Here is a 25,346-nt window from a genome sequence, read left to right as displayed (position 1 = left end):
AACATTAAATTATATACTGTATTACTATAAACCACCCTATACTTTATACATTTCAACATAACACTATGTATTATTCTACCCACCTTAATGTGTATCGAAATGGTTTATTACGTCCTTCCAATGATTGCTAAGCCAGAATCCATCTTCTCGGTTAAAATTGTCTCTGTGTTTGTATATGTGGATCGCCTCATGAACGAATCTCTCATGATAGCCAGATGGCTTGCAGAGAACCTCTGTCTTGGAGAAGTCAATGTCATGTGAGCCCACTGAGTTGTAACAGTGATCTGCCACGGCTGAGGTGTTTGTCCTACCGTGTTTCAGGTCAGCTTTATGTTCACGGATGCGGTCCGAGACATGTCGTTTGGTTTCCCCAATGTTACTGCTACCACAGAGGCAACTTAGTTTGTAGTTGCCTCTGTGGTAGCAGTTACGACATGTCTCGGACCGCATCCGTGAACATAAAGCTGACCTGAAACACGGTAGGACAAACACCTCAGCCGTGGCAGATCACTGTTACAACTCAGTGGGCTCACATGACATTGACTTCTCCAAGACAGAGGTTCTCTGCAAGCCATCTGGCTATCATGAGAGATTCGTTCATGAGGCGATCCACATATACAAACACAGAGACAATTTTAACCGAGAAGATGGATTCTGGCTTAGCAATCATTGGAAGGACGTAATAAACCATTTCGATACACATTAGGGTGGGTAGAATAATACATAGTGTTATGTTGAAATGTATAAGGTATAGGGTGGTTTGTAGTAATACAGTATATAATTTAATGTTGGGTTTATCTATGGCAGTATATAGTACGGTATATGCTCGTGTGATGTAAGAGAATAAAGTTTAGATGGAAGCATATTATATAATTTTTACGACGTAGAATTGTAATGTATTACTTGCTGTTAGTAACTCAGCTTATTGTATAGTATAGTAAGTATACTGATGGTGCTATGCAGTTTATACTTTAGTTTTTTATGTAGTTTATACTTTAGTTTTCTACGTGGTTGTTTAGTAACTGCAGCTACATGTCAATAACATTCCTTTCCTTTGTTAATGCTACTCCCTGCACCCCCCCTTGGTGCTGCTGATCCTGCATAATGCATGGGCATAATATTACTTTGAAACCCCCCCCCGCCCACCTCCTACGCATTTTGCCATGAATATGCTAAATTCCTCTTCATATGCACATTCTTTTTGTTAAGGCGCTCTTCCACCTCCAACCCAGTTTATATATAAGCTCCTAGCTTGGTAGTGTCTCATTCTTCACCTGAGGACGGCTGCTTGCGTTGTAGCCGAAACGTCGTGAGAATTATTTCATTTTATTATGTTTTATTTTTATTATTTTATTACTTCCCTTCTACGTGACTTTACCGAAAGAACCAAGAAAACAACAACACAACAACACAGCAACAAGGAAACCCGCGATGCAGAACAAGGACAGAACCTACAAACTCAAAAACGCCACGCAGGAAAGCGCCCGAGTCGGGAGTCGAAATCAGTAGAGTCACACCCCGATTTACGTCTCCCCCTTTTACGTCGTTTCGCAATTCCGTCGTCACTGTATTAGCACCGCGACTGCCCCGATTTGCGTCGCCTCAACCCCACACTTACTTCTCTGACGGCGTCGTCCATCTCTCTCGTATCCGTCGGCCCTCTCAGCCTTCGCCTCCACCTACTATCTTGTAAATCGGTTCGCTTGACGTGTCGATATGGGTCGTCGTACATTTCGGGAACGCATCCCCGACGTAAACCGGGGGCATTTATTACTGCTACCTTATTTGCTGTGAGGTGCGCGTGTTCCCACCTCGCCACCCTGCAACTCAACAAAGGATGTTGCCGCCCTGCCCTCTGCTGTCCACAGCGTAACTCCACAGCCATTTGCAAGGCCCGTCCCATGCGTGCTGGTTGACCATGCAGGCGCTATCCAGTGTCAACTCTGTCAAACTGGCTGATTTGGCACATTCGGGGTTATTTGGCCATAGGTTAAGCTACGAGTACCGCGTCGTCTCTATCTCAGCAGGCATACAACGCAACACTACGACTGTCCACTTGGCCCATCGTTCCCGTGGGGGTGGCGATAAAATATAACTTTTCATCAAGGCGAAAGTGGTCGCCAAGTCGAGATTAGTGGTTACCCATCATTAAAAAATGTGGAATTTCCATCTGTGCTTCAGGGTTAGCAGTGGAGATACTAAACTAAAACTTTATTTTTTATCTTCTTGGTTCTTTCGGTAAAGTCACGTAGAAGGGAAATAATAAAATAATACAAAATAAACATAATTAAATAATTCTCAATGATAATGAGACTTATTTAATGTTTTATTTTTAATACAAAATAAAACATAATTAAATAATTCTCATAATTCTCAATGATAATGATAATTATTTAATAATGTTTTATTTTTATTATTTTATTATTTCCCTTCTACGTGACTTTACCGAAAGAACCAAGAAGATGAATCCCTGCAGTCACGAAAGCTTTAAATCGAAATTTATTTTTTATTTTACCAGGTAAGGCCCACTGAGCTATATAGTTCTTCTTCAGAAGCGATCTGGCCACAAATGCTAGCTCAACGAAGTGGCTTATCACGTGGAAATGGATAGCAGCCATATATTCTAAACGCATGTTTCTAAACGTGGCGGTAAAACCAGGAGGACCTGGAGAAAAATACACGCGACCACGGGGCGAGAGAACATGCAAACTCCAAAATATACATGTTTCAGGGTCGGTATCGAACCCACGACATCCTCCACACCAGGCGAGGAATGTATCAGCTTGCCATCAAGGCGCCGCTGCAGCAGGTAGATGATTCATGGAGGGGCCATTGCCATCTCACCTACGGCTTCGAGGCTCTGTTTCCATCAAATGTCTCGAAAGCCAGGCCCAAAGGGGCCGTCCATAAATGACGTCACGCGATTTTGGACGATTTAACCCCCCCCCTCGTCACACGGCGTCACAAAAAGTAAGACCCCCCCCCCCTCAAATATAACGTCACAAAGCTCTGCCCCCCCCCCCAAACTATATTTCCATTTTGAAAATAAAACATGCTTCAAATCGCTTTAAACTATTGTCATTGTAGTGCGTATTTAATGAGGCGCTGCACTCTGATCTTGTAGGAAAAACATTTATTAAAACATCTATTTTATTAAGTAGAACGTGTTGTCTATATTTATTTAAAGTTGCGCATTTTGATGTGACGTCACATTTCCCAAACCCCCCCACCCCTCGTCACACATCGTCACAAATGTCTGACCCCCCCCAGGTGCGTGACGTCATTTATGGACGGCCTTAAACTTGAGCGAGCATTGTGTAACTCGGTCGCATGCAACTGGATCGCTTGTGTGGGCACGTCTCTGCAATCAGTTGCACTAGAGACGAGACTGCACTGTCAAGCGGCGATCTGCTCGGCGATTTGCAGCGACGCGTTTCACTGCATGCGGACCATGTGTGGACCGTGGGTGGTTTGTACCGTACAGAATGCGTCGTTTGATCTCCGTTTTGCGCAATGACTCGCTCAGATGTGGACAAAGCAGTTCGTTGGTTTTTTTTCGCAATTTCTAGATTGGTGATGTGGTTGCGCAACTAATCGCTGGGGCGTGGACCCGGCGAATGAGTAAAACACTCATTAATTGGCGGATAACACGTTCATATATGTAGAGGACCGCAAACCTTGGGGTGGGAATTTGGAGGCGGGTCACCGCGTGGCTGCTTCTCTTCTTGCTTCGATGTGGCTCCTCCTCGCGCCCCATTAGTCAGAATCAGAATCTTTATACTGGAGGAATCTGATGATCTATAAAGCTCTTTTGCACAGATGTCCAGTTTCATTCTCTCTCTCGCTTCAAGAGCGAGCGAATGTACAGCGCGCGTAACACAGTTGACGTCGTTAACAAAGAGTGGGGAAACGAAGTGGTGGTTAGGAAATCAAGATTGCACCCCCCACGGACACACGGCGCTCGCAGCGCTCCGGTGGCTGCCGTGTTGCTTAGGGCGGCCCATTCATTGTCCTGGAGGCGCCCGCCGAGTAACACGAGCAAAGTGGTTCTCAACCCTTGTGTTTGGCTATTGTCCCCCCCTCCCCCCCCCCCTTGTTGAATTTTGTTTCAACCGAATACCCCCCCCCCCCCCGTGCTTGACCCAACATGGTTATCTGAGAAATCAAAGTATGAATAATGAACATCAATATTTTAAACAATTGTCCATTTTGTGAGGTATCCTAACGAGCTTAGTAACTGCAAGCGAATACAACAACGAGCAGATGCTCTGCGTGCGCTCGCTGGTTACTCTGGTGGGAAACCACGTTGTTTACAATCACTGAGTTTAGAAATGTCTTTCATATCGTACTAGATTAGCATATAGATTCAAACTGCATCGTGGTAATTTAATATTTCCCGATTCGTACGTGATTATTCACCGATGACTCTCACGTACATTGCCGCAAAACCCCAGAGGTCCGCGTACCCCCCGGGGTGAGAACCCAACGCATGAGCACATCGCAGCTTTAGCAACATTGTGTGAGCAGGCGATGCCGTCACAGCGTGTCCGGTCTCCCTCCCGCGTGGTGTTTAGTTTGGGTCCTCCCGGCCACCGTTTTTCTCTCTCCTCTCTCTCGTGTTGATTTGTGTGCGGTGGTTTTGTTTTTTGCACTACTCACTTTTCTGCATTGAAAGATATTCGGGCTCCCCCGTGTTGTTTGCACTCCAGGTCGCCATTACAAAAAGAAAACGTAACGAGCTAAAACTTGATTTTCATACAGTGTCCATACACGCAAGGCCACACAGCACATGACGTAAAATAACCAACCCCTTTTAATAAACTCAGGACGAGTAAAACTGAATAATAACCCTGGACAAATAAAATTTTAATAAAACACAATGTGAAAGAGACATCGTCTACACACAAGGATATGCAAGTGAAAACAGATATAGTTAAGACTACTTTGTCTCAATGGGATCGTGTCTGGTTATTTCATGAATCAGAATATTTATTTGTACTGGAGAAATTCGATGAGCTATAAAGCTCTTTTTTTTACAGATGTCCAATAGGGGCAGGTAAAGATGTCCAATACAGGGCGTGCACTTTACACCTGAGCACAATTACCGAGTATTATGAAATAATATGGATGAGAACAAGATACGCAGGTGAATGACATCTTCCACAACAGTAAGCAGAGCGGGGCAGGAAACATCGCCAGAAGCGATGATGGACGATCATAGTAACGGAGCGGCAGCCAAGGATGGAACGTGTTCAGGAAGACGTGCACCCAGGAGATGGAGCGATGAGATCAGTTGGTGTACAGTGCTAGGTGGATCGTAGCATCCAAGATCGTAAGAGGTGGGCAGCGGGCGGGCAAGGATTTCATCCAGAAGTTCCAGTTTCACGTTGATTCTGGGTAACCAGCTGAGACATGTAAAAACACAGCTTCAAAGCTACATCATGGGACCTCCTTTTCCAGTAGCAAAATATGAGAATAGGTTTTCCCATTTTTTCTGGCAACAAAACAGGTGTTAAGATGTTAAAACACCAAACTGAAACCTTTAACAAGGAATCATGTCTACATTAAACACAATACTTGTGGTCAGAATGCAAACAAAAAACATACTCTGATAATATGTGTAGTGGGTAAAGATGGAGACTCAGTCTTCTCTGGAGGCAACACGTTTATTTATAACAATAATACTGTAACGGTAACACAAGGTCCCGAACACAAGGGGGTAACGGCCCCCTTCACCCTGGGGAGGTATAGCCTCCGGGCTAGCGTGCCCTCATCACTGGGACCACTTTCTATATTACAGCCCTCCGGCTAGGGGGGACCGAGGGGAGGCTAGCCTCACCCGACCCAGCCAAAATCCTCGGGTCCCGACCACTGGCCCACTCGGTCCCGGTCCTGACAAGGACTTCGGGTCCAGGGGTTCCCAGGGTCCTATTTTGGGCTGGCTTTTCGGTCTTCTGCTTGACGACGACTGGCAAACCCGTTCAGAGGTCCGACTCATTTACGGTGCCCAGGGTCACTCCGCCCCTGGCCACGCCTACTCTCTAGAACCTTCTGGAGGCACCTGGATTATTGCGTAATCCTCCAGCCCCCACTGGGGGCCTGGGGTGTGTACCTCCGGTTGCCAACCACCCTCTGGGTTCCCTGGCCGAACGGCGTTACTTGATACAGGCCGGACTCGCTGTTGCCCCCTGTTGACCCATGGCTGGCGCTACACCAGGTCAGGAGTGGTGACGGCGTATTACGCTAACAATACCCACTCCATATGTGTAGTGACCGTGAATGTCACTGTGTGGTGCCGGCCTTGCGAGGCCATGGCGGATAATATGTTGTCATTGTGTGCAGCCCAGTTACTGGGCGTAGTACCAGCCCTAGCGGGGCTTGGGTGAGCGCTGGTTAGCGCAGAGGCATCACGTACAGTGTGCGGTGCGGGTTCCCGGTGAGGGAGCGAGACAGTGTCAGCCAGCCAGGGTTACTTTGGGGCATGATACGTTGGTTGACCTGCCGACATGTGACCGGATGATATTGGAGGGGGGGCACCAGTGGACGGGGGCCGCTGGGTGGTCACGTGGTATAGAAGAGCTCTCGGGAGCCTTCGGGAAAGGGCTCGAGAGATCGAGAAGGTGGGCGGGGAGAGAGGCGGAGCCAGCCCCAGCCCAGGCAGATATAACTGGGGCCCCGTGTGGGGCTTGGGGTTCTTGACTGTTGGTGAGTGAAGATCCACGTCGGGTTGAAGAAGCCTCGAGCCACGCGGTCCGGGACCCAGCTCATGGTCCGGACCGGGATAGCGGGACCGTGTCTAGTTCTGCCGTAGCGTGGTTAGATGGGCATTCAACACCCAAGTGTAGGTTACGTTATGTTATGTTGAGTTGATGTAATAAATAGTGTTGCTCCCATGACAACGTCTGCGACTCAGTTGGACTCACTACATATGCATTTGTCTTTGAAACTGATTGGTCCACACCAGAGACCGCTTTCTTTTGAGCCTAGTCTCAAACGGTGTTAGACCAGAGGACGCCAAAAAGCATACAGCACAAAGACAAGCACTATCAGAGTAATGAGAGCTCGGGGGTGAGCAGCTACATCATGGGACCTCCTTTGCCAGTACCAAAATATGATTGTGCTTAATGTAGACATGATTCCTTGTAAAAGGTTTCAGTTTGGTGTTTTAACATCTTAACACCTGTTTTGTTGCCAGAAAAAAATGGAAAACCTATACTCAGCTTCAGAGCTCATCAGATTCCTTCCAGTCTAAATAAAAATTCTGATTCTGAGAATTCAAGGCACCAGGAGGAGCCTCATTTGCCACAGTAAGTGAGTGGGTGAATGAGTGTGTGGCTGAGCGAGTGAGTGAGCTGGCCGGTGAGTGATTGAGAAAGTGAGTGAGTAAATGGGCGAGTCATTTAGTTGAAGTTGATTTTGTGTGACCAGCTGAGATCTCAAGAGACCTGCAGGAGTCTCATTTGCAACGGTGAACTGGGTCACAGAAATGGCAACAATCAAATTAAAGTACATCGATGAAGCAAACAGAAATCAGTATAAAAACAAGTTTTTTCATCAAATGATTATTAAGATGGGAGAGTAACAATGACTATTTGAAGCGATGGAATTCCAGGAGTTTGGGGCATCCACAGAGAACGAGTGGGAACCACGTGGGGTACACAAGTCCACGGCAGAGTGCACTTCTTATTGACGTGGAGCGCCTACGATGTTGAGGCTGAATAAATAGTGCCTCGGTAAGGGACTGAGTTACGTGGTTGTGTGTATGCATTTAATATAAACTTGGCCCAATGAGTCCCTCTCTGAGTTGAAAGAGGAGCTGATAACCAGTCTCTGAGTAAACATCACGGTGATGAAAGGCAGAATGAAAGAGAGGATTTAGCAACTTCAAGTTGGTTTCAGAGGTTTATTTGTATATGTCAGCATACTTTAGGATCTGCCTTAATGTAACAGCTATGAAATGTGGAGCTTTTTCCCTCCACATTTAGAATCAACATGCGTTTAGAATATTTGGCTGCTATAAATGTATACATGATAAGCCACTTCGTTAAGCTAAACATCGGTCTACCTGGCACCGACTCCAGTGCATGCAATTATCACCTTCCACCATACATTTTTTTGGGTTAGATCACGTAAAATATGAATGTGTCGTCAAACCCGCCACCACCCGACACAGCCAATCAATAAGGGTTGTCACGTCAACACAAACGTGCCGATTAGTTAACTACTTCAGCACACCTGTGTGTTGGAGGAGTAAACCCACAACGGTTACAATTCGAGTACGACGTTTGGCTGGCGATGACAACAACAACCACCAGCGTCATCGGGCGACTTGCCAGAACTGTGAAAGTGTTCATCTTGGCAGACCGAAAGCGACAACAGCGCAGCAGCAGCACCGCGATCCACCGTTCCGGCGCGCTCCCACCCTGACCACCCACAACGTAACCCCAACGCACCAAAACCGGTGCACGGGCCACCCCCCACCCCTCCCACCCAGCCCACCCCTCCCACCCAGCCCACCCCTCCCACCCCTCCCACCCAGCCCACCCCCACCCCTCCCTCCCTCCCACCCAGCCCACCCCCCCCAGCCCTATATAACGCCAATGTGGACCCCGCCACTCTGGCGGCACGGAGTGCACCGAGCGTCGGTGCCGATGGACTCTCCCAAAGAAACGCGCCCCCCTGCGCCGGGTGCGGTGCCAGACGCTGCAGAGGCGGACATGGCCACTCCGGGCTCCTCAGCGATGTTCGCTCCTCCACCGCCGCCACCGCCGCCTCCGCAGCAGCAGCAACAACAACAGTCTCAGCAGCAGCAGGGAGCTCCGCGTGCCACCACCAACCTCGTGGACGACTTCGAGGCGGCTTTCGAGGTACCCGTTAAAGCCGTCGTCGCGATTGCGTAGGCCTCTACGTAGATCGCGCCGCTTTCCTGGTTCCTCTGCCGGTGCAGCGACGACTTTGGCCGGCGGGCGCGGGGCCCCGAGGTGGGTGGCGGTGGCCCCGGGGTGGATGGATCGTGTACGGCTTAGAGACCGAATGGTAAATTTAGACTTAAAACTTTCGTGACTGCAGCAATTCATATTCTTGGTTCTTTCAGTATTAGACTAGAGGTATAACACCATTTGAGACTAGGCTCCAAAGAAAGCTGTCTCTGGTGTGGACCAATCGGTTCCAAAGACAATGCATATATTATCAGAGTATGTTTTTTGCATTCTGACCACTATTGTTGTGGTTAATGCAGACTGATTCCTTGTAAAAAGGTTTCAGTTTGGTGTTTTAACATCTTAACACCTGTTTTGTTGCCAGAAATAAGGGGAAACCCTATTCTCATATTTTGGTACTGGCAAAGGAGATCCCATGATATTGCATTCAAGCGTTTAGAATATACAAATACTGTACTGTATAAGTTTGTTATCAATTAAAACTTACTCTGTGGTCGAGTGAGTTGGAAATCGCTGCCCGCTACTGTGTGGAACAGAAGTCACTTGAAGGGATGTCTGAGGTAGCGGGGTGTTATCTTGCACAGAGGCAGAGATCCAAACGGATTGTCTCATAACATGACGCCGATGTTATATTTCAGGATAAAAAAAATTGGGGGGAAATTTGGAAAAGAATACACAGCAGATAATTTGGTGAATAATTCATGAAACAAATCCAGCCCTGTGTAATGTTCTCGTTATATCAGGCTTGCTGTGCCTCCCTCGTTTCTCAAGAATATGTCAACAGCACGGACCAGGATGAAATCAGAACGGGTAAGCACACACGCAAAAAGGCAAAATTCATGAATCCTACATGTGCTGATACTGAGTGTCTATTAAGGCTAGCATGGTACACGAGGCTGATGTTGTGAACGCCACAATGGACAAAAACATGATGAGTCTGGTCGCCTTTGTATACAGGCCTAATATTCCACTATCCATCCTCAGGCCTCCACATGTATTGGTCTCATTGTTTCTAATCTACAGTAGTCATCCTCTCAGGAGAATTATCTTCTGTCAGCCATCATCCCTTTAGCCATGGTGTCCTGCCCAAGCCCACTTAATTCAACAGTCAAGGCGACTTATGCATTTACGTCTCGTTGCCATGGATTCATGGTATATTTCAAATTATTACGTTATTATGAATCACTACATTGGTACAGTGGTTAGTACACTGTGCTATAAACCAGACAACCTGAATTTTATTCCCAGCTACAGCTTATATCAGTCGCGAGTGTCATCAAAATGATTCCTGGGCAACCAAGTAAAGGAGGATGCTTGAAAAGAAGTCCAATGATTGGATAATAAGTGATGCATTTTGCTTGATCCAGGTGCTCGGTGGATGAGTCCATGGCAAGACCATGATTCACGGCTTGCCTTTATCCGGCATTGGATTGATAATGGTTAATAATGATAAAAATGGATCCCCGTGGTGGTCATGGTGATCTGTGTGTGCAGGCGTTGACCAGAGCATACACAGGTTCCTGGACGTGGCTCGTCAATGCGAAAGTTTTTTCCTGCAAAAGCGACTTCAGCTTTCGGTGCAGAAGCCGGAGCAAGTTATACGAGAGGTTTGTTCACTTTTCAGTATGCTTGCTCGCACACAATGCACACAATCGCATGCAACGCACAATGCAAGTGATACACAGTTGCGTGCAATAAGCGATGTATGATCACGTAGGACTTGCACATTCGCACGGTAATTCGTTGCATGCTCAACAGGTATGTATGTTGAACTTCTTTCCCACCGTACGTTGCCAACCATGCTAATCATGTGGCGAATGTAAGCAGTTTAATCGTTGTAAATGGAGTTCACTTGTGGATAATTTTTCGTATAATTTGTGGAGTAGCTCAAAACCATTCCAATGAATAGGCAATGCACCATAATGAGATAGGGTTTTGTTTTGGTTGAAATTAATGTTCTGTTCTGAAAAATATAAGGTTTTCTATTTAAATATGATGTTGATTTAAATTAATTTAACACGAGGTTTTATAATGGTATGTGACGAGGGTTCTGTATCAGATGAGACTAATATGTTTTTGGATGAGACGGGGTTTATGGAGCCAATAACACGACTGCTTTGTACTGATCGAGGCAACATTATCCCTCTGAACTGCATTCTGAAATTCACCCGTCTCGAGCCTTTTCATCGCTAGCCTTTACCACCCTTACACCTGCGTTTATCCACAGGACATCACCGACCTCAAAGCCGAACTTCAACGCAAGGAATCTCTCATTCAGCGGCACCTGGGCAAGCTACGACACTGGCAGGCAGTGCTTGAGGACATCCACGGACAACCCCGCAAGGGTCCTTCTGGAGAGGCTCCAACACAGGGGCCCCTCGCCTTCCTGGAGCAGGCGTCCGCCAACCTGCCCGCTGCGCCGTCCAAAAACTAAAATGCGTACTCGTGCGTAGCAGCCATTTTTGTCAATGCACTGCTGGATGAAGACCTTCCAATGCCGTGTGGGTCGTGTGGCTGAATTTTACCATGGTGCACCATGCTTGTGAGTGTGGGTTGGTGAAAGGGGTCACAAGCACTCGTGATAACCTGGGTTATAAGAGTTGTGCCGCACTGCCCTCTGCTACCTATAACGTAGCCCCACATAGCTTATAACAGCTGTTTTATGCATGGTGGCTGCTCCTTCAAACACCGCCCAGGCTCAAGCTTGCTTAGATTTTGAGATCTGACGACATCAGGTATGTTGCGGGCAATTTGGTCGTAGATACACCTATTAACTTTCCACAAATCCATGCGGTGCTCTCACCAGGTGTTTCACTTTTGTGTTTAGTTGTCTGACACCTCTGATTAGCACGGTTGGTTACGTACGGTGCGAAAGTCGTTTAACATACATACTTATCGACGCCTCCTAAAGTGAAACTCATTTCTGCTCTGGGCCATGGACTAAAGTGATTGTCTGTTTATTCGCCCCAAAGACATGATTATGAAGAAAGGATCTTCAAACCTCATCCACATGATTTATACTAAGCCTGAGACTGTCTCAGGATGCCAATAATTTGTTGCAAATCCTTGGGACTCGTAGACCCAGACTAAGGCAATGCAATTTATTTACTATTGTGTTAACGTCTAGTTTTGTACAAATAAAGGTTGCTTTGATAAAGTTGCCTCGGTATTTTTTTTATTGCTGATTTGATTGTCACTATGGTATCACTATTTCATTGAAGTAATTTTGCATTGTGATTTGTTGAAGCCACCATTCGTGGCTGTTATCGTCGGGTGGACTAATTACAGTACAATACATTCAACATGTGAGTCCATCTATTTTTGCACTCAATACAACATGACTTGAGTATAGGAAGGACTTTCCAAGCCCGAGAGAGGTGCGTGCAATTACACTGAGATTGGAAGTCATGGATTAGAGAATATACATTGGTAATAAGAGTAAACGGCGTTGTCGTGAAATGTCAATTGATTCATGAGCACAGCACACTTGAAACTTTTAAGAAGTATGCATGCACACTGCAGTGAAAATCAATTTAAAGTTTCTTCAAAGTACAGAGTTGTCCAGGTGTCTTGTAAACCACAATTGACCCCTTTGCATATTCATTTCTGTTTTAAATAAACCTTACTTTAAAAAAAGTTGATAGATAATTAAATGGGGATCACAAGACATCTGGACCAACATCTATCAGCTCACTGTTGGGTGAGGGCCTCCCCACACCATATGCGGGTTATTTTAGCCCGACTTCACGCCTTTTCGTGAGGGTTGGCGGTATGGGGCATCGATCCAGGAGCATAACGACAATGGATTTCGCTGTGCTGCCCATCAACGAGTTAAATCCATGTCTAGCTACACGGTATGTAGCTACATATGAGCATGTGTGTGTAGCTCCACGTATTGATGACACTTGAGAAGTCATTGCTTAATTAGTTCAATTGGTTTGAAGTAATTTCATGTTATGCAGTCCAAGATTTAAGAGATGATTGCCATCGTGTAACTTGCCATACTCATTTAAATTTACAAAGCATTTGTAAAGCAAATTGGCAGTAATTGTCCAAAACTTACATTAATTTAAAGTCCGTGGACAAAACAGTGATGACCCAAATGATTTAATATTTTTTGGATTAAATCAAGGATCTCAACTGAGTTTCAATAGGGTGTCAGTTTAAAAACAACTAATCAGCAGCCATGGTCAATCCACCGCTAGATTAAAGCCTCAACCACCACCAGCCTTGCAACAACAGTCGCCATTCGCCACTAAGTGGTGGTGACGTCACCACGGCGCTTGTACCAGGCTAGGTGCATTTTGAGGCCACGTGAAGTGTCGAACGCTCGCTGGCACGAGGTCACAGAAGTTGACCCCAGGCTGCCATTGGTAGACTGAGATGACCGGCAGATGCACCAGCTGTGCCCCCCACTGTGCCAACTTCGCTGTGTTTTAGCCACCCGGCGCTATGCTAGTTGTGATGCAACAATACACCCAGCGCAATGCATTGCAGCCCGTGGCTGCCACTCAATCACTATTCTTGACCAGCGGTCCTTCAAATGGCATTGTTCTGCCCAAGCGCACTCTGTTATTCACCTGATTACGTTAACATTAGCTGCCCCGCCGATCCTGCTACACCTGAGTTATGCCCATGTTAAACCTTTACCTGGCAGCCCTTTAATTGGTGGAAACCCACCACCAGTGCCGTCGTTGCCGACTACAGTACTTCCATCACTCATATTAACATTAGCTGCCCCGCGCATGCTGCTGACACTTGGGCTACGCCCATTTTTAATCTTTATAAACAGTTTGCCTTTAGAGGCTAACCCCCTTTTCCTGATGACGCCCGCTTGTGTTGCGATCGAAACGTCGTAGTTTTTTGTTATTTTCTTTGAACCTATCTACGTGACTTTACCGAAAGACCCATAGAATATGAATTCCTGCAGTCACGAAAGCTTTAAGTCAAGATAACAAATGTGTTGAGTTTTTCTTTCTCATGTACTATACCTGTCAACCCCTTATCAGTGCCCTACCTTATTACAGACCAATTCAGATCTTATTGGTCACCCCGTGCCCTTATACATCTCAACGTTCATCCTATAAAGTCACAAGGGAGAAACACAAATAGACAAAAAAGATGTTGCTTCGATTGAAACGGCTGTACGCCGTATGGACCTGAAAACTCAATTTCCCTTACAAGAATACAGGTAAACTGTATGGGTTGACAGGTATGAAGTACAGTATGTGGAAGGCCTTCTTCATATGCGGTCGCTAACGGTACTTGTCCCAAAAGCATGTGAAGCCTATATTATTGGGTCTTTCGGTGAAGGCACGTAGATAGGTTCAAAGAAAATAACAAAAAACTACGACGTTTCGATCGCAACACAAGCAGTCGTCTTCAGGAAAAGGGGGGTCAACTTCCAAGGAAAACTGTTCATCAGGGTTTGAAATGGGCGTAGGCCAAATGTCAGCAGCCAATGATAATGTGAGTGGTGGACAGCCAACCCGAGGGTGGTTGGTTTTCCACCATTCAAAGGCTCCCAGGTGAAACCTATGAGGTGGATCTTTGAAAAAGTAAGAATAGGTTTTACCCTTTCTGGCAATAAAACAGGTGTTAAGTTATATATTCTTGGTTCTTTCGGTTGACACAACTGTGGTGGGTGCCATCAAAAACAGGGATGAGACAAACTACAGGAGTGAGGTGAGCAGGCTGGCCACGTGGTGCAAGGACAACAATCTCCACTTGAATGTTGAGAAGACGAAGGAGATTGTTGTGGACTTCAGGAGAGTGCACACCCAGCATACTCCGCTAACCATCAACGGTGCTGCAGTGGAGAGGGTGAGATGCACCAAGTTCCTGGGTGTGCACATCTCTGAAGACCTGTCGTGGAGTCACAACACTGCATCACTGGCCAAAAAAGCCCAACAGCGCCTGTACTTTCTCCGCAAACTGAGAAGAGCAGGAGCCCCGCCCCCCATCATGCACACCTTCTACAGAGGCACCGTTGAGAGCATCTTGACGAGCTGCATCACCGTGTGGTACGGCACCTGCACCGTGTCCTGCCGCAAGACTCTGCAGCGCATAGTGAGAGCAGCTGAGAGGATCATTGGTGTCTCTCTCCCCCCTCTTCTGGACATTTATAACACCCGCATCACCAGCAAAGCAATCAAGATTGCAGGTGATCCCACCCACCCATCTCACAGCCTCTTCAGCCTGCTGCCGTCAGGGAGGAGATTGCGGAGTCTTCGGGCCAAGACCAGCAGGCTCAAAGACAGTTTCTTTCACCAGGCTGTCAGGAGACTCAACTCCCTCCCTGCTCTACCATCACTCCCCCCCTCTGCCCACCCTCCCCCCTTTGCCCCCTGACCCCAATCCCCACACACACATTCACTCGTACATCCTGATCTCTGGACTGCACATTGCACTACATCGCACTACCACACCGGTTTAAATATCTTATTTCTTTAAATATTTTATTTAAATAATATTTTACATTTTATAATTCTTGACTGTTGTTTATTTTAAGTCTATTACATTTTTGATTATTTATCTTGTGTTGATCGCCGATTGTTTATTGTTTATTTATGTCTGTTAATTGTGATTAATTTTTTTAATTGCTTGGTTGCACCGTGGGACCAAGAGAGAGGACTGTAATTTCATCTGTGTTGTATGTCATGCATGTAACACACTTGACAATAAAGTGACTTTTGACTTTTGACTAGAAGGGAAATAATTAAATACAAATATAAAACAATACAAATTCTCACGACGTTTCGACTGCAACATAAGCAATCATCAGGTGTTAAGATGTTTAAACAACAAATAGAAGCCTTTTGCAAGGAATCATGTCTGCATCAACCACACGTACTTGTGGTGAACATACCAAAAAATCATGCTCTGATAATATATGCATTGTCTTTCACACTGATTGGTCTACACCAGAGACAGCCTTCTTTACGGCCCGGCCTCACCAGTGTCAGATCAGAGAACGTGAATCTTCGTCTGCGTTGAATATCAAATCGCGTTCTGGATGTCGCCCCTCTCGGGCCACCGTCGTCGCGGTGGGGGGCGGGGCGGATGGGGGGAGGGGCGTAGCCGCCACTCTTCCCCCGTCATGGCCGCTCCTCACAGCAGCAGTAACAGCGGCGGCGGCGACTGCGGCTGAGGGGGAAGACCACTCCACAACAACAAACAACACAGCAACAACGACCGAGACGGCGGCCACGGCGGCCTCGGCGACAAGCGACGGCGCCATGGAGATGTCCCAGATGGAGTGGATTAACGACGTGGACGACATGTTTATCCACCGTATCGACTCGGCGGAGATCGTGTACGAGCCGCGCAGGAAGCGCGCTAAGATGGTGGGGCGCTACCTGATGGGAGACCTGCTGGGCGAGGGCTCCTACGGCAAGGTCAAGGAGATGCTCGACTCGCACACGCTGTGCCGCCGCGCCGTCAAGATCCTCAAGAAGAAGAAGCTGCGCAAGATCCCCAACGGCGAGGCGAACGTCAAGAAGTGAGCGGCGGCGGTGGCGGGCGGGCGTGATGGGACGAGGCACTGCCGCATCGCACGCACCCCCCTCCCCACTATCACCTTAGCAGGACAGTCTGAGGAGGTGGTGATGAGGTGCAGAGTGGGACAGTCCTAGGAGGTGGTGATGAGGTGGATATTGGGTCAGTCCTAAGAGGTGGTGATGAGGTGGATATTGGGTCAGTCTGAGGAGGTGGTGATGAGGTGGATATTGGGACAGTCCTAGGAGGTGGTGATGAGGTGGATATTGGGACAGTCCTAGGAGGTGGTGATGAGGTGGATATTGGGTCAGTCTGAGGAGGTGGTGATGAGGTGGATATTGGGACAGTCTGAGGAGGTGGTGATGAGGTGGACATTGGGTCAGTCTGAGGAGGTGGTGATGAGGTGGATATTGGGTCAGTCTGAGGAGGTGGTGATGAGGTGGATATTGGGTCAGTCTGAGGAGGTGGTGATGAGGTGGATATTGGGTCAGTCTGAGGAGGTGGTGATGAGGTGGATATTGAGTCAGTCTGAGGAGGTGGTGATGAGGTGGACATTGGGCCAGTCCTAGGAGGTGGTGATGAGGTGCAGAGTCGGACGGTCCGAGTAGGATTTGGATCAGTGCGTCCCCCTCTGATAGAGGTGGTGTTGTAGAGGTGATTATGGTGTTGTTATTGTAGGTGGTGGTGGTGCAATTGGTTCTGTTAGTCGGGTTGGAGGTAGTGTTTGAGGTGGCGTGAATTCTTTAGGTGGTTGTGTTGGTGATAGAGGTTGTGATGATTAGAGGACGTGGTAGTGGTATTGTTTGTTTTGCTCGTGAGCAGAGACGGTTAAGAACTCCGAATGGTTGAAGGATATCCCTGGCGTCTTGTTGGTAACGTAGGCATTTACCACGTATGTCCTCCAAAGATGTCCTACACGTCTGTCGTAGCAGGCAGAAAATTATCACCCTCAGCCGAAACCCACGTTGGGGCTCAGCGTGTGTTGAATAATCCCTGGCTAGGAACGTTCCACCAGGTGTCAAACACTTCACATCAGTAATGGGGTGTTTTTTGTAGAAAGTGGAGAAGTTTCCATTCCTGGGGAGTTGTGTTCGTGATTAGCTCTGGCTTGACAGCACTTCGATCGAACGGATGGAGCGGCGTTATCTTATCAGCTGTGTAACTTTGTGTTTAAGCTGCGTGTACTTTTGCTCAATATTAACTTCCGGGTCTTGTCAGCCACAGTGGTGATGCCCTTTCTGTGCTTGAGCAACGTCGATCCCCTGTCGAGAATCACCTGTGCTGGCTGCATACATTCAGCCTGGCCTGCCTACGCGCTATCCTGAGTTTAACCAGACTGGATTGTGTGAGGAGCTCATACATCTTAGAACTATCTGTACACAGTCCCATCTGTGCGCTCCTCTGGTAAGCAAGGTTGTGTTGGCCAAGTTATGTCGCCCGTAAAGCCCAACTGCCACGTGCCCAAATAACTTCTGTTTGGCCGGGTAGAAGGGGCTAAATGGGCACGGCATGTTCAGTACCAGCGGTGTCAAAATCGGCCTTTGTGGAGGAGGCTTGTGAAGGACGTTAGTGGGCAGGGGGAAGTTGCCCTCCAACAACAATGAAGGGTGGAGGAGGGACGCTTATAACGATCTGAGCACCGGTACGGCTAAAACACAGTGGGGATCACAGGTCGTGCATTTGCCATCTCAGTCGGTGAATCCATAACACCTGGGTTTGTCTATGACCTGCCAGCTAGCCTTCCACACTTCACATTGCCTCAAAGTGCACCTAGCCTGGGACAGGCAATGTGGCGCTGTCACCGTCACTTCGGGGCGATTGGTGGCTTTTGAGTTTGGTGTTGGTGGTGGTGCTGTAGGTGGTGGTGTTGACAATTGAAACGGTGGTGCTATCAGTGTTGGTAGTGCTGCTAATAGATGTCGTTGGCGTTTATCTTGTGTGATGTTGGTAGTGTTTGTGATGGTATGCTGGATAGATGGGGCTTAATGGGCACGGCATTGGCTAGATAATAGATTTTCTGATGTGGTACTCAATGCTATGGAGCTGATTGGACTTACCGATGATGAGTACCACCAGTGTCAAAATCAGCTTCTGTGAAGGAGGTTCGTGAAGGACGCTGCTACGGAGCTGGAGGCAGTAGACCTCTAGAAAAAACGATGCGGCTAAAACGCAGAAAGTTGGCAGAGTGGGGAGCACGGTTGGTGCATCTGCCACTCATCTCAGTCAGTCAACCCATGGCACCTGCTGGGTCTGTTAGTGACCTGCCAGCGGGCCTTCGAAATTTCACGTGGCCTCAAAGTGCACCCAGCATGGCACAACTGCCGTGGTGACGTGACCACCACTTTGTGGTAAACAGCAGTTTTATTTTATTTTTGTTGTGCTATTGATGGGAAGCGGTAGTCTATTTGTTAGCGTACTACACTTACGGCCAACATCAGTGGCGGATATCTGAACTCGAATGAGTACCTGGTGTGATTTGTGAACATCACCACTCAGGAGACAAAGGCGGTTGGGCATGGTACTGTCGACACCACCTCCACATGTGCCGTGCCGGCCTTCTTAGGTGCTCGCCAACAGCACTTGCCCCCAAAGTCTGTGAAGGCTATAAACGGTATACTTCTCTTTGTTATTCATAGAGGTGGTCCTGTGGGTGGTAGTGTGGATGGTGGTGGTGTTGCTTGTAGATGTTGACCAGGGTCACCTCTTGTCAACCACTGCTCGAGTCGATCACTGCAGGCCTAGTACAATGTCATGCCCCTTGCTTATCTTATTCGTAATGCACATAGTTAATAGTATGCCTTCGTAATATATTTATGATGAATCTGCAGTACGTCAAATTGTACTTAATTCATTCTTACTGAGCCCAAATTAAGTACACTCTAATACTCAGCATTATCATTTACCTATAACCAATTTAATGCACAGTTACATTCAAAACCATCCATAAAGGTTAAGTGAATAATTATTAGCAGTGTAATGTGGTTCATAATAAGCACGTTGCTGATATGTTAGTAATGTCATATTTGTATAATTTTCTTTGAATGGGACGGAGCCATTGGCACATTGCTTTATGAACCCAGTGTACTGAGTTCAATTCTCAGCCATAGCTAATAGCAAGTTGCATATAATCCAGTCCTGCACCACTCCCTTCGGCAACCGGTGAAGTATTGACAAACATTGCCCATGGCTGACACAGTATGGGCAGGCCTCTATTCAGCACCGGATTGATACAAGGACTGCACACATGCACGCAATTTTCTTAAACGTACAATATGTAACTTGTATACTGGTGTTTATCTTATGATAGTTTTTCCATTCATTGCTCTTGTCTATAGTTATTTGTCAGTGGTTCCAGTATTAGAATGGAGGATTGTTGTCACATTGACCTCAACTTGTTTATTTTGAACAATGGTGGTAAATACATTCCTTAAATATCACAATACCAGTTGTCACCAGGCAATGCTATTGTATTGGCATTACCGATATATTAACACTTTGATCTTGATTTGAAGCTTTCGTGACTGTAGGAATCCATACTCTTTGGTTATTTCGGTAAAGTCACGTAGGTAGAAAAAATAATAGATCACGACGTTTCGACGCAAGCAATCGTCATCAGGCGGAAGAAAGGGGAGGGAAGCTGCTGGTGCAGGCTGCTTTTAAAGGTTAGAGATGGGCGTAGCCTCAGAGTTATAAACGAAGTGGGGGGGGGGGCTAGTGATGTTAAAGTGATACATTTGCATGTAAATGTACTATGTAAATGTGATTAGCATGTCAATGTAAGCTCGCAGCGCGCCGTCACATCGAGGACTGCATATCAATGTAAGATCGGAGAAATTTGCATGCAAATGTACTTTGTAAATGTGATTGGAATGACTTTACGGAAAGAGTATTCACACTTTGGTGGTGATCATGATACTGGTATCTCAATCCCTGTAGCTTATCGCCAACCTTGGCATTTTGGATATTGCATACATTTCCTCCGTATGGTAGTCGCCATCCCACGAATCACACAAGAGTCTTCTTCGCCTGCAGGGCGACTAGCTTGTCAGGCAGCTTATATTCTTGTCAACAATGCCAATATGTTCCTGAGCTAAATGCCAATGTCGAGGTCTGCTTGCCACGAGAGTGCTTCAGGCGAGAGTCCAGGCACTGCAGCAGGCAGTCTAGCAAATGTGCTATTTTCCTGTCTAGATTGTGTACATTTGGAACTCGGAGCAGTTATAACCTCGTGTGACGGAGATATCATGGGGGTGCCTCTGACATCTCTTCAAGTGATCTATTTTATCCGCACGAGCAGGGGGGTGTTGCACATTCCCACCTGCCCAGCATATTCTCATAGCTGCATATTTTTCTCCAAATTGAGTAAAACACTTAATGGATGGTGTTTTTGTTTTGTACAGTCATTGTTGACAAGCCTGAGATGATCGACTAGCTGCACTAGAGACCATGATTTAATCATGGGTGTCTATCTGGATTGGAACCTCCGTCATACCTGCTCAGGGCTCTTATCCTTAGTACAACCTAGGCAATCCTGCCCCCCCCCTCCAGGATGTTTGAGTGTAATTTCTTAATATGCTTGGGTTTCTCTGGACATTCTTCATTGCATCCCATATGAAAAATACATCACCTATTACATTATTAGCCTCACATTCTAAAAAGGACAATTCTGAAAAAGTCTTAAGCTAATGACACTTTTCAGAATAGGGGACTTATTAATTTGAGCTGCAAACATGCCACTGCCTTTTAGAAGTAGGTATGCATTCACCAAACAGACAGTTTAGTGCGTAGGTGGTGTTGAGATTCAGTTTGTTACACACAATGCTAAATATCTCGGTATAAGTTACAAAAACATTCAAGCGATTGTTTCATGGCCTTGATTGAGTTGAACACCATTGGGGTTTGTAATTTTATTTTGCCTTGGTAAGTTTTCACTTCGTGGATTTGCTAGTCACAGTCTAGTTGATGGTCGACATATTTTAAGGGGCTTTAATGTGCATTTTGTAGAAGGTGGGGCAATCTTTGCAAACTAGTACAGTTAAAACAATGGTTGCTCAGCAGAGGCCCAACATGCTAAGCATGCAAAAACAAACAGCACTATTAAAGTTGTAATATCTAAGAATCATATGCTTTTTGAATCGGTAAGGTTATTATTATAAGAGCTCAGCAAAAGAGACGGTGGGAGGGAATTACAAAGTGGTGCAATGGGAGGGAAGAAGTAGAAAGAAGTGTTGTGACCAGCAGTGTGGTGGTGGAACAGTGTAGTGGATGTGACGCAGTAGTCAGTGTCTGGTAGACCCAGTCCTCAATATGGGTGGAGGACTCAGTGAATCAAGTTCACGGGAACGGTAATCACGGAAGTGGTGATAGAAGAGTGTGAGGAGATGACTGAACGCTGTTGAGCGAGTGACTGGATTGAATCGGTGACTGCCGCATCATCAATTTTGTTCAGGGTTATAAAGATACGTAGATTTACATTGATTGTATCGTTCATAATATAAACGTCATACATGCATCCAATCGTGTGTGTGAGATTCATTGGTTTAAAATTCAAATATGGATTTTTGTGACCTCCCCAGCCACTGAAGGCCTCGGCATTCACCACAATGGTTAATGCCCAAGTTCACTCATTGACCATTAGGCTGCACCAAGCCTAGCACATTGCTTAAAAAGTTTTCTCATATCCCTTAATAAAAACAAACACTTTAAATGAAAATGCAATACAGCACTTTCAAGGAAAGCCACATCAATTGAACCTATCAAATTCAGTTCCTGGAATACCACGACCTTATTGAACACTCCACTATCTGATTGCATTTGGTTTCCAAAAATAAACGTTAACCATGTTGCCGTGTAAAGGAGCTGTGTAAGGCCATCCTATTTGTGTCAGCTAGAGTGTGTGCCTGCATAAATGTTACTAAAGGTTTGTGTTCATGGTCACTGAGCTAGGGCCAGCAGAGCTTGCATGGCTGGTTCCCATGATTTGGTTTGTGCTGCATGGAGACAATGGGGATAAATCTTGTCCCAGTGTACCGTGTTGGGGAGCAAATGTGTAGTGGTCAGCATGCTGCGCTATGAACACGGCAACCCGAGTTTGATTCCCGCTCGTAGCCAACACCAGTGATGATTATTTGAACCGCTCCTGTGGCCTTCCCTAGGTTGACTCAGCCTCAAATGAGTAGCTGGTGCGGTGTTTAAACAACCCCACTGGGGAGACAAAGGCGGTCGGGCATGGTAATGGCCACCCACCTCATGTACAATGCTGGCCTTCATATATACTGTACTTGCTAACAGCACCTGCTCCAACAGTTTGTTAAGGCAATACAGGGGATTTTTGTATTTGTCTAAAATATGGCCTCATTACCCTGCATCCCACTCCTCTATTCCTCACTCTACACTTGACTCTCTTTCTCTACCCCCACAGCCTCGTGTCTAATTGGGAGGGGGCAGCTTCACATGGCAGGGGTATAGGTGAGATTGGGCAGTGGTGCTAAGAAAGCAACATTTATAATTGTTTAATAGAACGGTAGTTTAGGTTCGGCCGGGGTTTTCCAAACTCCAGTAGTCATGACCCACCATGGTTTCTGTCTTTCCACATTAAGAAATAATCTGGAAGCAAATATATTCAAATAAAAAATGTAGAGGTTTTCAGCTGATATCATGAATCATAATTGATATTTGGCTGGATCATTATCCAGACAAATTTTGAGAATTCTCACATTCTGGATTTTATTCTCACTTTATGGATATTGTCCTCAATATGCTTGATGTAGTTTCAAGTGAAACATTGCATCTAGTTTCTAACATTGGCGGTTGTGAGAATTGTTCTTGAAGTCACCGGTGAGCTGAAATAATGATTTGTGCATTAAACACTTACACATGTGACGTTTTTATTTGTTTTGCTGTCGGGTGGTGGAGGGTCTTTTGTTACAAATTTAGCCGGATCATTATGTGACCTAACTAAAATCTACTCCAAATCATATATTTCAAGTTGGTACATGCAGCACATGCTTGATGATTGATAAACACATCCCAAGTGATGCATGTTCAACATACTATCCAAGTATGTATGCCGATTCAGATAAAGATCAAAATCTTGTTTTTGTGTGTGTGGAACATAGCAAACCTGATTATAGTTGATGGGAGGTCCTGTAGGTCCGTTTTTACGAGTGTCGAGCATTCGTCACTTTTGACAAAAATAAAAATATCACTTGTGTTCAGTTAATTTACTTTTCACGAGCTCCCCATGACATCAGTGTACTGTAAAACTTATCAAAGTTGGACTTTTTAGTGGGTGGAGGGGTGGACTTTTTATTGTTATGGGGGATGTCTGACATACTGCAAGTAATTATATCATATTAAAATTAATACATTTTACATATAATAACCTAACGTATTAAATGAACACTCATAAAATGAGGAAACTTAACAAAAACATAATACTGTAGTTTTTAATTTATAAAAGAACACTTCAACATTCACTCCTGTAAAGTTTAATCCAAATTACTTGGCTTCTTTGTGAAGCAGAAGAAGGCTGAGCTTCATGTGATGTGCAAGGTTACAGAGATTTACTGAACGCCTTGAAGAATGTATTTTGTTTGTAAAATTATTGTAAAATAATTAAAATTGTGACCACTCCAGAACACTTAACAGAGGATGTGGAAGTCCGAGATGTCAAAGGACACAAGTTCGCCAAATTTTATACAACAGATATGTGTCTGGCTTTAGAATTTCGCGAACGCAAATAGATTGTATTTATTTCATTGTTCCGGGGATAGTGTCTTACATTTAATAGGAAACACAAAAATTCGTGAATTAACATTGCCTTAAAATTAAATATATAATAGGCAATGGGTTGGGAAACGTTCAATGGTCATTCTTCATAGCACATAAAGTGTGCTTTAAAGTAGGGATATTTCCCAAAATGTTTAATTGTAAGGCCAAAGTGTTATTGACGGATGTTACGTTTTTTTTTATTAACTGTGCACCACTGCCAATGCAGCAGCATCACCAAATAATTTCTTACATTTCATGGTATTGATGAGCCTCATGCTACCCCGTGCATAGTGTTTTAGGCACTTTGTTTATTTTTTATTTCAGCCAGCCTTTCCTCTTTCCCCTAAATTCTGGCCTAATCAGGGCTGGCTACAAAAGCTTTTACTGTACTTGGTCCAGCATGCAACAGCTTGGCTATGCCAATCTTGTGGAAGTCTTTGTCCTGCATATCTAGAAACTCCTAGATTGCTCCAATCACTTCATCATAAAACATTTTCTCTTGAAGCTCTTCCATCAACTTCTTTATGAAGCAGAAGGCACCTCCAATTAGTACGGTTGGCTAGGTATGGTGCAAAGAAGTTCAACATACATACGTATAACTTAGTCCTTGGGTCAGTGCGGTCACTGCAACCTGGGTGACCTGAGGTGGTGCATTGGTCTACAGAAGCTTTAATCCTCCACTCAACTTTGCCCACCACCCTGTTCTTTATGGCTTCTCTCAACCGCCAGTTAATCATTATAGCACTTACCATTGTCTGTCTCACCTTTTGGAGGTAGTCAGTATTAATAACCCCTTCACTGTTCCAGAAACCTGTCTGTGAACTTTTTCACTGGTTCTTCTTGGACCTATTGGGAGGCAGAGATTGTGCGTGCTTCCTCGGCACGCTCTGCTGTTTGGTTTCAGGATCAAAGTGGGGGAATACATGTCTCATCCCGAGTCACGATCATGCTCGTGAAATTGTCTGGGTCTTCTCGAAAGTTCTCTTGAAATTTAAGTTCGTGCTCTCGTGATCAACGCTGGATATTTTGGGTCACCCATATTGCTGACACCTTTTTCATAGCCAAGGCCTCGGTGAGGATGGAGTGTACTGACCCATTCCTGATGCTCACTGTCTCAGCTATGTTCCCGTCTCTTGA

The 25,346-nt window shown here is 45.8% G+C and overlaps 2 protein-coding genes across 9 annotated transcripts in view; both read left to right on the top strand.

Moving 5' to 3' along the window:
* Positions 1–8,616: 8,616 nt before the first annotated feature.
* On the top strand, positions 8,617–12,070 carry MED28 (mediator complex subunit 28). The gene is made up of 4 exons (XM_078876817.1): positions 8,617–8,867; positions 9,683–9,749; positions 10,434–10,546; positions 11,167–12,070. The coding sequence occupies exons 1-4, from the start codon at positions 8,652–8,654 to the stop codon at positions 11,371–11,373; spliced, it is 603 nt and encodes a 200-aa protein (XP_078732943.1). The 5' UTR covers positions 8,617–8,651; the 3' UTR covers positions 11,374–12,070.
* Positions 12,071–16,024: 3,954 nt separating this feature from the next.
* Positions 16,025–25,346, top strand: part of STK11 (serine/threonine kinase 11) — a 110,174-nt gene continuing 100,852 nt past the window's right edge. For all 8 annotated transcript variants that reach the window (XM_078877101.1, XM_078877097.1, XM_078877099.1 and 5 more), the window contains exon 1: positions 16,025–16,440. In XM_078877101.1, the coding sequence (XP_078733227.1) occupies positions 16,178–16,440 (263 nt within the window). In that variant the 5' untranslated portion in view covers positions 16,025–16,177. The remainder of the gene's footprint in view (positions 16,441–25,346) is intronic.

The sequence above is a fragment of the Lampetra fluviatilis genome, chromosome 46 (assembly GCF_964198595.1).
Source record: "Lampetra fluviatilis chromosome 46, kcLamFluv1.1, whole genome shotgun sequence".
In the NCBI taxonomy this organism is placed as follows: domain Eukaryota; kingdom Metazoa; phylum Chordata; class Hyperoartia; order Petromyzontiformes; family Petromyzontidae; genus Lampetra; species Lampetra fluviatilis.
Note: the sequence above shows the minus strand (reverse complement) of the source record. Positions and strands in the feature narration are given on the sequence as shown.